Source organism: Eutrema salsugineum, unplaced genomic scaffold (genome assembly GCF_000478725.1).
Source record: "Eutrema salsugineum unplaced genomic scaffold, Eutsalg1_0 scaffold_14, whole genome shotgun sequence".
Classification (NCBI taxonomy): Eukaryota; Viridiplantae; Streptophyta; class Magnoliopsida; order Brassicales; family Brassicaceae; genus Eutrema; species Eutrema salsugineum.
In genome coordinates, this window is record NW_006256877.1 from 6,723,118 (window position 1) to 6,737,415 (window position 14,298).

Genomic DNA, 14,298 nt, shown 5'->3' on the forward strand with positions numbered 1-14,298 from the left:
TGTTTTCGAGGAGAAGATATATGAGGAGAAGATAAATGCATGTTTATGCTTTTTTGGAAGAGAGTGGACACATATATTTGAGATACCAAAAATTAATAACAAGCTAATAACGTCAAAAAAATCTAATTCTCACTTGAATGATGATTAGTTCACCCAATTCTCAATCATTTTAGCAAGTAATCTGTTTCGAATCTAATTAATAGAAGAATCTATTTTTTTTTTTATCTTTTACACCATTTTGATTATAAATTTAGAAGAGATTTGATGTAATACAGAAAAAACCCAAAAAAAAACGATCAGGGAAGCGGCTGACACGTAGTCAAAGGCGATAAAGGGAAGACGACTACTGATTTTTGTTTCGGAAACGCGTTTTCTCTTGGTGAAACAAAGCGAAATTCCGGAAACGCGTTTTCTCTTCGATTTCAGAAAAATGGTCTTTTTTTTTTTAAAGACAAATGGTCTTCGTTTTTAGACTTTGGTGAGATTAATAATATTTTGTTAACTGATTTTTGTTCATACTATTCTGGAGTCAATTCACATGTAATTTCTACAACTTTCACGTAGTGGCTATAAAGGTTATTTTATGGCATGTCCTACGTACTAGCTACCACGTTAAACCATGACTTCCATTAATAGAATACATTTCTTTTCGTTTCAAATTCTATTATGTTTTGTAAGAAAAAGAAGTACTGATTAGTTAAGAAAGTCGGTAATAGTTACGAATTCTTTTTTAATTGTTGAAGATCATCTATAGTTTTTTACTATTCGAATTCTTTTTTTTTTTGATAAAAGATTACTATTCAAAAGAAAATTTTTAACCAGTTATAACACTATAGTTACGTTCTATCATTTGCTAGTTGTTTTAAAAAGAGGTAATTTTTTTCTCTAAAAATGATTTCTTACGATTTTGACTATCTAAAACACGAGCTCGTCGTTCACCTTCCCAACTTATAATTTGAATTACTAAACCCATCCAAACTTTTTAAATTCAAACTATCACGAATAATTTCTAATTAAAATCTTTGATAAAAAAAATCTAATTAAAATCAGGAAATCAACAGAAAAAACTAAACATTTCAGCCACCTTATTATCCTAATTAAACAGTTGAAATGTTCTTAAGTGAACTAAAAAATATTTACTGGTTAGAACCACAATATCACATTCTTAAACCATCGTTATCTCATTCTCAACCAACGTATTAGTTGCCTATCTAAATAGTAAAAACATTAAAGTTTTGAGTTCGAACACCAAAGACTAATTACCCTCCTTGCTCTTGTTTCTGACCCGAGAAAATTATAAACTTAGATTCATAACATTTTGTTAATAAAATAAATCCAAAAACAATTTCCACTTACATTATTCAATCATGAAGGTAGATGAGAATATACATATGGCGCGTTGATGTAAGGCGTTGTTGATGCAATTATGCCTCAAAGGCTTAAACTTGTTTTTCTATTTGGAAAGTGTTGGATACTTTTGAATATATTTTTTTAATTACACTAATATATACCATAGACCATAGGCATAATTGACGAATTTGTTTGTGTTTTTTTGGAATATCCATTCAAGAAGGCGGAAATAAAAAGAGTGTCCCTTCAAAAGGAGAGCACACTACACCTAACTCGACGATCTTTTTTTTGTTTTTGATTTAGAATCAACTATTGATAATGTTTTGATTTCAAAAGCGACAATAATACTAAAAAATGAAAGTGCTATTTTACATTAAGTTATTTAATATTGATATAATAGAATATGAGATAATTACGATATCCTAAAAGTGTATGATCCAACCCACCTAATCCAATAATTTTATATGTAAGCTAAACGAAGATATTCTGCCTTAATAGCAAAGTTAATGGTCTAAAATTGAAAAATTGCATGTCAGTGTTATATATAAAAACAATAGAAATCGAGGGTTAAATATATAGATCAACACCTTGATTTTTGCTTGTTAAAAGATTGAATTAAATTTCTGTGATTGCCTGAGTAATCAATAGTCGTCTAATCTCATATATAAAAGAGTAATTGCACCAAATGCCTATAGAAACTATGAAAATCATAGTTTCTCATTTAACTCTATATAAAATCATATCATTATAGCTAAATCTATTAAAATAATAATATTATATTGAGGAGAAATTTGAAAGATTATACCACCAATGGACTCCATGCTCTTGGCGGTCTGGTGTATAGAAAAGAGATTCATTTGTAAGTGACGTTGACAACATAAAATAAAGTCATCTACTTATTTTGGACCGCCCATTACTAATTTTTTTTCCTCAAGGATAGTAAAAAGCATATATCCAAGTTATTAAAAATATAAAAGACATGAACTTATTAGCTTATTTTGTTTACAAGAAACTCTCAATAAATTACACTTCTTTCGCCCAAAAAAACTTACACATAAAAAAATAATCAAAGAAATAAGACTAGTAAAATTTAATGTTTGTTTCGCTGTAATACACGATTTATACGTACCTCATTAATATTTCTATTTTTCAATAATGCCTTTACGATTTTTATCTGGAAACTACCAAACAATGTTTGTAAAAGTGATCCGATTGGTTTGGTCTGAATTTTAAATCTGAAAATAGCTTCTATTCAGAAATTCCTTTTGAAATTGATCAAAACTTTTCATTTTTTATTTTTGGCGAAAGATTTTCTGTTCATACAATGCTCTTTCCCATAAAACAAGGCACGAATCCAAGTATTTTTTAAGAAACGACTACTAACCGATACTTTTCTTTTCATTTTAATATATGTCTTTATTGTGTTAGTGCTTTTTACATTTCCGGTCTAAAAATAATAAAAGAAAGTCCTTTTTCCAATGTGATTACAAACATTCGAACGTAAATATTGTTGTATTTTTAATGTGTAATAATCTATTATTTCATTTTTTGTCATCTATATAGGTTATGTTATATTAAACGATTTTACATACGATTTGAGGAGTGACAACTCTTTTCATATTACAGAAATCTATGATAAATGATTTAATGCATCATGTCGTAAAAAAAAATGATTTAATTGCATCATAAATGTCGACTATATTTGTAGCACGTTAAAATCTCAGATAAACTAAAATCCATAACCATGATCTAGAAATAAAACCCCACACACATAATGTAAAAAAATCAAATATTTGATCTATCACTAGACTAATGGGAATTGGCCTCTATCCATTTCATTATTGAGCCTCTCACCTACTCACCTAGAGTAGGATTATCAAAATATTGATTAATCAATAGACCAAGTAGCTCTCTCCTCCATCTCTATTTTATTATAACTTTACAAATTGCCATTATGGATGTGGCAAGAATATCCCTTTTCTAATAGTTTTTAAGTATTTTCCTCCATTTCTAATTACTATTTGTTTACTAAAAAAATTATTGTTTCCAAAAACTATTAGATACTTTTAAATTCTATTTATAATTAGTACTCCTTTTCTTAATTCACCTCTATAATATTTATCATGTAAAGATAAAATTTAAATAAAATTTAATAAGTTAGTATCATTTTTACAAAAAAAAAACTAATATAATGAAAACTTTAGAAAATATATTAATAGAAAGCTGTGGAAAAAAAAATTACCGACAGGGACGTGTGCATTGGATCGTGATATTTTGACACATCACAGATACACACGCACTCACGTTTTGAATTTGTATACTTTACGTCTTTAAAATTGGAGTGTCGTTGTTTTATCCAACACAAATCCGTGCGACTATTAAATTTGTAACCTGGTTTTAAACCAGTATCTTCATGGCAGTTAAACGTTGTGTCTCTTTTTCAACTTAAGTCTCTTTATGATTGTCATATTTGGAGTTAGTTAGTGGTCATTTTCGACAATACGTGACCAGCCTGATTGATAAAACAAACAACTAAAAATTGTATGAACTGAAACAGCTTCTGAATCGCATTAGACTCACTTTTTTGTTTTGATGAATTCAATCAATACAAGGCAAATAGAAGAACTATCGTTTATTAAACTTCAAGAAAGTATATAACATAGAAGCAAAAGAAACACTTAAATAGAGGAGACTAAACCTAGCTACCCTAAAAGAAAAAGAAAGAACGATAATCAAAAATAGAAAATAAACAGAAAAACCCCAAAGTTTAATGATAAAAAGAAAAGAAATAAGCTCTCTAAATATACGTCACAGCATGCAACATAGGTGCCATCGTATGTGATACAACATGGAAAACAATGTTAGATGCAGCTGCATCAGATAGTGAAATGTTGTTCGTTTCCTTTCAAAACTGATTTCTACATGATATTCCCAAATATAATTCCACAACATGTTGAAAAAAATTAAAGAACAATAGTTTTGCTAATCATCTGAGAAATCATACATTACATCGAGTATTTTTTTTTGTTAAAAAAGAAAGAGGAGCAGGTCGTTTCAGAGTCTATGTCCCTAATAATAACCAAAGATTCTTCAACAATGTGTGATTGATGTTGAATGGGTTATTGTCTTCTAGCCGTAGAAATCCATCTCAGCCTTCTTCAGCACGCATGAAACTTTTTCAAAGAACTCTGCTTCTCTTTCCTTCACTTCCTCAAGACTCTTAGCTTCATGTTCATCAGCCTATTACAACAAAACACCATACCTCAAAATGTAACACAACCAGACCAAATCGATGAACTCTTCGTAATGATTCCATAAGAAAAAGACCCAAACCTCTTTAAACTTCAAAAGAATCAAGTTTGAGACTGATGCTGGCTTCTTTGCATCCCATCTGATCAATCATAACTTCCACATTATGTAACGGAGAATTTTCCAATATTTTTTTTGTGGAATGAAATTGAACATACCTTACGAGCATCAACTCATTCATGGCTCGCCACATTCCTCTCCCAACATCTTTTGCAGCCTCGTCTCTAGCACTTCGTCCATGCCACAACTCTTTCACTATGTACTTCACTTCCTCAACATCTACCTACAGAAGACAAAAGGAGATCAAATTTTTATCATTTTCAGGAAATGTACCATAGTTTAGAGCATTGAAATTTTAACTTCACAAGCAGTTTCAAGTGTCACATATGTCTTCAGTTACCGTTCCTTTTTCTTTACCAGTTTTAGCGACAAAGAGCACAAATATATCATCAGATCGTTACTGAGGCCAATCTAAATACCTGGACTTCTGCAGATGTGCCATAAACTGTCTCCTCATGCTCAATAAGGCGTTGATGAAGCAATCGGTAATGATCCAAATCAAGATTTACGATAGGCTCCATCTGAACTTGCAGACCCGCAAGCTGTGTTATTACATACGATGCCATGATTTGTCCGAAAATAGCCGGGATGGTTCCAAGAACAGGAATGATCCGAACACGGAAGCCAGGAACTACCTGAAATTCACAAGCAAGCTATTAAGATCAATGACTAGTGTAAAAGATTGGATATAGAATGTTCAGTTTTTCAAGAACTGATATTAGTTACTTGATAATCTGAAGGATTCTCGTCTTCCCCATTAGGCCCCTTAAAGGGAAGCAGCTTTGCTTTTGGTTTTTCCAGGGAAAACACAACAGGAATGCCTCCTTCAATGCCGTGTTCTCTCCTCAGTCTGTGTCTTACCTGAAAAGTCAAGAACCATGTAGGAGGATTTTAATCATCAACCATCAATACTTATCTATTTGATGAACCATCAATATCGATAGAGGAAAGAGTTAAAAGGTGTTACAGATCGAGATAATGGATCAATTGTGGATTCTCTTAAATCAGCCATTCTGATTCTTGTTGGATCAGCTCTAGCACCCGCACCAGTTGCAGACAGAACTTTCAAACCCCTTTTAACACATGCAGCCAAAAGTCCCACCTAACATTTTGTTTTAAGATCAGGCAATTATACACACATGTGCTTAACTAATGTCTCACATATCAACCGATCAATTCAAGTTCATGAGCACGTAAAAGGGCACCTTTGTATCGATGTTGTCAATGCAGTCCAAAACGAAATCTGGTTTGCCTGAGAGAATCTCTTCTTCGGACGATGAGTCATACAGCATCACTTTGGCTTCTACACGGCATTCAGGAAATATCGAAGAGAAATGGTTCTTGAGACAAACAGCTTTCGGAATACCAACATCTGCTCGTGTTGCAACAGCGTGTCGATTCAGTGATGAAAGTGACACCTTTTCAAGTAATTTAAGAATAAGTGTGAACCAAGATGGTTGAACTTTTGTAATGCAAGTTTTGAGTGAAACAGATCAAATATAACATCATAGTACCTGGTCAAAATCTACAAGGAGGAGCTTCCCAACACCTGACCTCAAGAGCATAGATGCAGCATGACTCCCTACACCTCCAAGCCCAATGACCACAACATATGACCCAGTTACTTTACGCTGAGCTTCAAGGTCGAAAAACTGGATATTCCTACACAGAGAAATCAGCATAAACCATTTTTAGAATCATTATAGCATCAGGTAATGTACTTCATAACCTCAATACAAGAAGATTCAGACATCACAACAAACGTGAAATAACAAATGTTAAAGAAGATTTTCTTTTGAGTCTTTTTGCTTGCCCTTTCTTGACGAACCAATACTTTCATAAAGATCATAGCTTTGTGTCTCTTTAGTATCAGCTACCAAAACAATCATTTCATTAAGATTAAGACACTAAAATTTATAAAGGTACCTGGTTAAATGTTCAGACACAATTTCATCTGTCAAAAGATCCTGACCAATTGCTGAAGTAACTCTTTCTGTTTCAGTTTCAATACCATTTCCTGCAAACAAAAAAATTGCATTTTTGATATTGGATCCAAACAAAGAAAACTAATTTTTCATCTTCTTCATCTCAAGATTGGAAAAAAGAAAATAAATTTCACAAAGTACCTAACAGCTTAGTTCCTGGGTTTTGATCATGCTGCTTCACTGAGCTCCTGCAATAGATAAACACAACTTGAATCAACGGGTCAATTATCTCGAAGCAACATTATCGAAAGCAGAGGGTTTTTTTTTGCCTGCAGAGAAGTTTAAGGAGAGCGACGGAGGAGAGGGATCCGATTAGAGCTCCGGCTCCGACGAGACTCAGGTACTTTAATTTTTGTTCCATGACCGTTAATTTTCTCACTCTGTTTCTTTTGCCTTATCTCGTTCCCAGCGAAGAAGACGCGAATCGAATTAAGGGTTTAGGGTTTTAAAATTGGGAAAATTGTCACAAAAACATAAACTTTCAAATTTTAACCATTTCAAGCACAAACTAGAGCATAAATAAATTAAATCATCAATTTTCATGAATTTTAAATTTAAACTAAAAAAAAATTATTGACTGAACTAAACTAGACATACCATTCGACAAATAAAACGGATGAACGAGGTTAAAAGACCATTATAATCACATTCTAAACTAGAGTCTTAAGAGAAAAAAAAGCAATATTGTATCGTTTAATCATGTTTTACAACGATATAACTTGTTCATCCATTCTGTTTGTCGATTTAATGTTGTGACTATTCTACTCCACTCAACAAAAAATGATAACTTAAACTATTCACAACATAGTTTGTTCCTTAAATAACTAAAACTTAAAAACTTATGTTTTTTTTTTCTCGTTTTAAATTTATTACTGACGAAATCAATATTTTCTTACCAAAATTCATGTTTTGCTCATCAGCTCAAAAGTGGACCGAGTTAACCAAAATTCATCTTTTCTTACCAAAATTCATGTTTCGTTCATCATCGTTTTGGTTCGGCCCGGTCATACCAAAGAACCGAATAAACCAAGATTTGATGGAATTGTTCAAATACAAAAACAAAAATATTACAACTTCTTACCATGGCTTATGTATCAAGGAATGCAAAATAAATGATTTTTGACATATGACAAACTAGTCACAGAATTGCTCAGTGATCATAACTTTCATCTAGCTCAGCTCGACGTATATGAATAGGGTTCAAAACTGACATTATATATGTCAAAAGAAAGAATGATGAAAAGAATAAATAAATACAGTTGAGGATTTGTGTGATAAACGAAAGGAAGAAGAACAAAAACTTGGAAGTCTCTTAAGCACGTCTTTTGCTGAGACGCCATGAGTTAGGCTCGTGATAACGATCATACAAAGGCTCAATCCGTTGCAGGCGCTTACGCTTGCTCATTTTGGTTGGATCAGCGACTTTGAAGAATCTTGGAGCTAACTCAACAAGCCACTTTGAGTCAATCACAGTCACTTCTCTCATGTACTCTTTGGTCGTCATCACAAGTTCATGATATATCACCCAATCTGGTTGTCTCTGGAACAGCGAGCCGCTCGGATGTATATAAACCGGTTGGTTCTCCACTAGCGTCCTGTAACCTTCCTGTGGATCTTTTCTTGCTCCATGGAAGAAGAATCCTGCTGTGATTGCTTTGCTTATCTTTGTAAGATTCTTTCCCGCGCTTATCACATCTAGTTTAAACCTGTAAAACAATCAAAATCACACGTTCAAAAGACTGGTCTTGCCACACATATCAACAAAGTCTATATATATATACTATAGTTTAGTTACTTACTTGTCCATAATGCTGAGAAGCTGTTTCCTCACATCTTGAGCACGTCTTAACGATCGTGACTGTACGAAGTTTTCGATACACCATGATCCTGAGAAGTTGTTGGCCTTCCAAGCTTCATATACAGCTAGCAATGTAAAGTGGTCACCTTCAGGCTGGAAAAACTTTGCCCTTCTTTGGTCTGCTTCAGCTTGCTTATTCCTCGGTCTATAGAATATGTTGCCCGTCTGGATCATAGCAATCACCGTTAAAATCTCATCGCTGCATCCGAGTTCCACACTAGCCAGCAATGTTTTTGAGAGCGGTGGTTCAAGAGGAAACTCAGCCATTTTTCTACCTAGCTTTGTCAACAACCCTTCCTCATCCAAAGCCCCCAAGCTATACAACTGTTCCATGGCAGATATCAAAGCCTGTGGTTTTGGTGGATCCATGAAATCAAACGATAGCAAGTCGTTGATGCCCATTGCTTTCATGGTAAGCGTTGTCATTCCAAGATCAATCCTTTGTATTTCAGGGGTTGATGTAGGAAGCATCTCGTTACTATATGCGCTCTTCGTGTAGAGACGGTAACATTTACCTGGACCAGTACGACCAGCACGTCCAGCTCTTTGCTTTGCTGATGCCTGTGAGATTGGAGTTATGACTAGAGATTCTAACCTTTGCTTTGGGTTATACACGTTCTGCTTTGCAAAACCAGGATCAACAACATAATATATCCCATCTATTGTCAAAGAAGCTTCTGCAATATTTGTGGCTACAACCACTTTCCGTGTACCAGGAGATGAAGGATCAAATATCCTAGACTGCATTTCACTAGGAAGGGCACTGTAAACTGGAAGTATGTTGAGTTTAGGTACATTTTTACCTAGGGCTTGCATTCTCTCGTACAGTGACTGACATGCATAATCGATTTCTTCCTGTCCTGTTAAAAAGAGGAGAATGTCACCTTCCGGCTCAGTCAAGTGAATTTGAAGGACTATGATAAGAGCTGCATCCAAGTAATCAGACTCTGGCTGTGTTGTATACAGTATCTCAACAGGGAAGGTTCTTCCAGGGATTGTGAAGATGTTGCAGTTGAAGAAATAGCCAGAGAATTTCTCAGCATCCAATGTAGCTGACGTGACTATCAGACGAAGGTCGGTTCTACGTTTCAACAGCTTCTTTAGAAGACCAAACAGAACATCAGTGTGTATTGTCCGCTCGTGAGCTTCATCAAGCATGACAACAGAGTATTGAGAGAGGTTTTCGTCTATCAGAATCTCTCTAAGAAGCATACCATCAGTCATGTACTTGATCACAGTATCTGGTCCAGTACAATCCTCAAACCGAATCGCATACCCTACCTCTTCTCCTAAACGGCAACCAAACTCCTCAGCTACTCTCTTGGCTACAGACATCGCTGCAACTCTCCGAGGTTGAGTACAACCAATCTTTCCTTTTGTTGTATAACCTGCTTCAGCGAGATACTGAGTCACCTGTGTTGTCTTCCCAGAGCCAGTCTCACCAATGACTACCAAAACTTGATTATCTTGCACAGCTTGTATCAGCTCTTTTTTCAACTTGTATATAGGAAGGCTCTTCCTTTGCTCCTGGATTGAAGAAAGCTTTGATCTTTGACCAAAAGTTGGAGTTTTTCCAAAAGCATCCTTCTTCCATTCAGGTATGTCGTAAGCTGATAAACCTAAACCCTTAAGCTCATGAGCAAGATGCCTTTCACCAGTTTCAGGCATTGGATCTTCCCAAGGACGATTCAGATCCTTGGGGATTGAGTCAACCATTGTTCTTTGCTGCTGCTCCCTCGTTTCTCTCCTCTCCTTTGTGAGTGCAGACTGCAATGCAGCTGCTCGGCTCAATGATCCTTCTGGATTCTTGAAGATCTTCACTGGAGACATGTCAACAGTACTGTACCTGCTTTGGCCCTTTAAGAAAGAAGGTTCTTCTTCATTCATCTCAATCTCAACTTCTTCTTCTTCTTCCTCTTGATAAACCATCCCATCTCCTTCCTCCTCGTCGTAATTTGGAAACTCCTCCATTCTCAAGACACCAGAGGCAATCAACTGCTTCACTTCCCATCTCTCAGGTGAGCTCATTCTCTTACCTCTTCTTCTTCTTTCTCGATCCCAACTCTTATTTCGATTCTCCTCTCTTTGTCTCTGTCTCGCTTCTCTTTCCATCTCTTTCTCAAGCTCTTTAACTTTATCCTTAGTATCTTTAATAGCCAAAGCTTTGAAACTTCCTTTATCTCCATCTTCTACATCCTCTCTCTTCTTCTTCTTCTTCTTCTTCTTCTTCTCAGACTTAGGTTTAGGTTTCGGAGGGTAAATACCGTGGATAACAGTTAACAGCGAGCGAAGGAAATAATCCGGAATCTCTGTGACGTCTTCCTCCTTGAGCTTCTTATCGAAGTCATCGACAGTCTCAGAGTGACGACCAAGATGGATGATGAACTCGGCCAACACCTTTGGGGCATCTCTTATAAGATGCGTCTCTAATTCGTTACAGACATTGGAGACGAGAGAGAGATAGTTCAATTTTTTGAGTTCCTTATTTTCCATGGCTTGTAACCCACAAGAGAATCCAAGACGAGTCCAAGAACAACTTTGTTTTCTGTATATCGATCGATTTTCTTCTAGGGTTGTTTTCTGCTTTGCTCTTTCGCTTTTTTTTGGGATACCAAAATTTCAGGTTTTATAAACCTAGCAAGAAAACATGGTACGTCCTTTTTCCTTACATGTACATGCTAAATTTAATTAATTAAATGGTTTGATAAACTAAACCATGGTTTTGGTAAAACTAAACCATATGATGGTTTAGGAACAAAGTTTAACAAAAAAACTAGATTTAAATGAGTTACAGTCGGTTTGACAAATTACAACCAGAATAAATTTCAAGATGAGAAGTGAAAATCAATAGAGAAAGCGTTGGATATCAAAGAATTCTCCAGATAACATAGATTGATTTATGGAGCTGAGATTAATCACGAAAAATAAACGAAATTTTGTTTTTGAACTCAAGTCACATATGAACAAATTAACCTACACTTGCACTTGAGGGCCAAAATCAAGTTCAATAAATTCACAAAACAAATCAAAACAAAATACATATGGCCTTAAAATATGTACGTTTATCTTCGGAAATAGAATGTTAATCGTAAGATTTAATAAACAGACAAATAAGCCTTCAAAACAATGGCGATTCGTTTTTAAACACATGCCCGAAATTCATTATATGCAAATGCAATAAAGAGTACACATGAAAAATCCAATCCTACAAAGAACAAACACAAGATGCCACAAAGCATCCAAATTTAACACTGCAGAGTTTAGCATCTAACAATGTGCTTATTGCAATTTGCTTATAGATTTCACAGCAAGCTTAAACCGTGATCCAATGGCACTCAGCTTAAATAGAGAGGAGAACAAACGAAGAATCAGTACCTTTATTTTTAGCAAAATAGAGAGAGAACAAATATGTGAAACAGAGCAAGTGAAAAACGCTCTCACTTCTTCAAGAGCACGGCACTGCACTGCGCCATGATCTTTGATGCTCTTGTGATCGAGTTTGTCATGTAAAAATTCTCCACCACGGTTTGGAACGGCGTCTTGCTCATTGTCTCCTTGCACTCTGGCTTCAACGAAGGCCCAAAAGCAGCTGGCTCTCGTTCATCTGTGTGGACTAGATTTGGTGCAACGCTCTTGATTCTTGATCTAACACCGTCGATCGAGTTATATGGAAGCTTCACACCCGAGACCTCGGCTAAGGCTCTCACTATCTTCCAGTCATCTCTTGCGTCACCGACAGTTGGAACAGCAGGAACTGTCTGCTGTGTAAACCCTTCTGTGTTTTCATAGGTTCCTTCTTTCTCAGTGAAGGCTGATGCAGGGAGAATCACGTTTGCACGGTACACCGCTTTGTCACCATGGTGTCCTTGGTAAACCACAAAGGCGTCTTTAGGGATCTTGTCAACGTCTACATCGTCTGCTCCCATCAGGTAGACGAATTTCGCAGAGTCAAGGGCTTTGGCGGATTGTTGAACGAGACCAATATCAAGAGCAGCCGCCTGGGCAGCGTAGAGAAGGAGATAGTTTAGACCGTTCCAGTCTGGTCGTACGACGTTGTTGGCTTGTGCAATGGATTCAACGGCAGAGAGGATCGCGTCTTTGTCGGTTCTGTTGAAGAGACCAGCGCCAACGATGATTGCAGGTTTTTTGGCGTTCTTGAGAGCCGAGCAGAAAGGGTGGCTTCCCTCGGCGATTTCTTTGAGTGTATCAGGACCGGTCCCGAGGTGTTTGCAGTCGTAGTTGAAATCTGTAGGTGGACCAATGTATGCAACCTTAGCATTCGATGCACGGACTGTCTTGCAGATCCTGGCGTTCACCATTGCAGCTTCAACTCTTGGCTGGTAAATACAAAGCGAAGCAAGTGAATGTACCGCCTAAAAGGACTTTACAAAGAGATAGGGCGGAAACTTCACCTGAGTACCAACTAGAAGGAAGAGATCGGCGTTCTCGAGTCCGCTGATGCTAGTGTTCATTAGATAGCTGTATCTAAGATCAGCATCAACACCAACAGCTGTTCCTTCACACCAGACATTGTCTGAACCCATTCTGTTAACGAAGTCCTTCAATACCATCATGGACTCTGCATCAGATAGCTGACCAGCTATTCCAACAATCTCATCCGACTTCACTTGATGAACGATATCACCCACAACAGCTAAGGCATCACGCCAGCTCACAGCCTTGAATCGTCCATCGGAATCTCGAATCATAGGGTCGCTCAGCCTTTGTCTTTTCAGCCCGTCATAACTGAATCTGGTTTTGTCCGATATCCACTCTTCATTAATATCCTGAAATAAAAACAATCAAAGGTTCAACATCTAGCAAAACACCTTCAATAGTAACGTTTTTTAACGCAGGTAAGAAGAAAACATACCTCGTTAAGGCGTGGAATAATACGCATCACCTCTGGTCCTCTACTATCAACACGGATGTTGGACCCAACAGCGTCACTAACATCAATTGTTTCTGTTCCTTTCAACTCCCAGTTTCTGGCTTTAAAGGCAAAAGGCTTTGAAGTCAAGGCCCCCACAGGACAGATGTCTATAACGTTTCCAGAGAGTTCACTGGTCATAAGCTTTTCAACATAAGTTCCAATTTCTTCTCCACTACCACGTCCTAGCATACCAAGATCCTCAACCCCAGCAACTTCCGAAGCAAATCGTACACACCTAAAAGACATTATCGAAACATAACTTGATCAATAGAATAGCCTATAAATCGCATGAATTAAACTATCACACTTGAAGCTAACTAACCTTGTACACTGGATACACCGAGTCATAACAGTCTTCACAAGAGGACCGAGGTTTTTATCAACGACAGATCTTTTCATCTCAGTGAAACGGCCTCTGTCAGATCCAAAAGCCATAGACTGATCCTGGAGATCACACTCTCCTCCTTGGTCACAAATCGGGCAATCCAGAGGATGATTCATCAATAGGAATTCCATCACTCCCTCCCTCGCCTTCTTTGCTATTGGTGTGTCAGTCTTAATCTTCATCCCTGTAAGAAATACACTTAGAAGTCTAGCATTGTATAACATTACGGAACACGAAACAATAACACAGAAGGACTTTGATGCAAAGGGTATTCAAAACTCCATATAGACTTACTAAGGGAAAAACAAACTTCAATACTGAACACAAAGTAATACAGCTTATAAGAGAAACAAAAATACCTAAAGTGAAAAAAAGTTCATCTTTACAAAACATTTAGAAAAACTGGCACGCAAGTTGA

The 14,298-nt window shown here is 36.4% G+C and overlaps 3 protein-coding genes across 3 annotated transcripts in view; all 3 read right to left on the reverse strand.

Annotated features, from left to right (window-relative positions):
- Positions 1 to 4,285: 4,285 nt before the first annotated feature.
- Positions 4,286 to 7,106, reverse strand: LOC18022439 (tRNA threonylcarbamoyladenosine dehydratase). Its single transcript, XM_006405802.2, has 11 exons — positions 6,974 to 7,106; positions 6,846 to 6,892; positions 6,646 to 6,736; positions 6,234 to 6,381; positions 5,925 to 6,137; positions 5,687 to 5,821; positions 5,446 to 5,580; positions 5,139 to 5,354; positions 4,818 to 4,942; positions 4,684 to 4,741; positions 4,286 to 4,590 (listed from the first exon to the last, which is right to left on the reverse strand). The coding sequence occupies exons 1-11, from the start codon at positions 7,063 to 7,065 to the stop codon at positions 4,480 to 4,482; spliced, it is 1,371 nt and encodes a 456-aa protein (XP_006405865.2). The 5' UTR covers positions 7,066 to 7,106; the 3' UTR covers positions 4,286 to 4,479.
- Positions 7,107 to 8,016: 910 nt separating this feature from the next.
- LOC18022440 (probable pre-mRNA-splicing factor ATP-dependent RNA helicase DEAH5) lies at positions 8,017 to 11,055 on the reverse strand. Its single transcript, XM_006405803.1, has 2 exons — positions 8,504 to 11,055; positions 8,017 to 8,410 (listed from the first exon to the last, which is right to left on the reverse strand). The coding sequence occupies exons 1-2, from the start codon at positions 11,053 to 11,055 to the stop codon at positions 8,017 to 8,019; spliced, it is 2,946 nt and encodes a 981-aa protein (XP_006405866.1).
- A 640-nt stretch (positions 11,056 to 11,695) lies between these two features.
- The window catches only part of LOC18022801 (NADH dehydrogenase [ubiquinone] iron-sulfur protein 1, mitochondrial), a 3,549-nt gene continuing 946 nt past the window's right edge, over positions 11,696 to 14,298 (reverse strand). Inside the window, exons 2-5 of the mRNA XM_006405804.2 lie at positions 13,818 to 14,064; positions 13,436 to 13,730; positions 12,975 to 13,349; positions 11,696 to 12,899 (exon numbers count right to left, since the gene is read on the reverse strand). Coding sequence (XP_006405867.2) covers positions 12,000 to 12,899; positions 12,975 to 13,349; positions 13,436 to 13,730; positions 13,818 to 14,064 — 1,817 coding nt within the window. The 3' untranslated portion in view covers positions 11,696 to 11,999. The remainder of the gene's footprint in view (positions 12,900 to 12,974; positions 13,350 to 13,435; positions 13,731 to 13,817; positions 14,065 to 14,298) is intronic.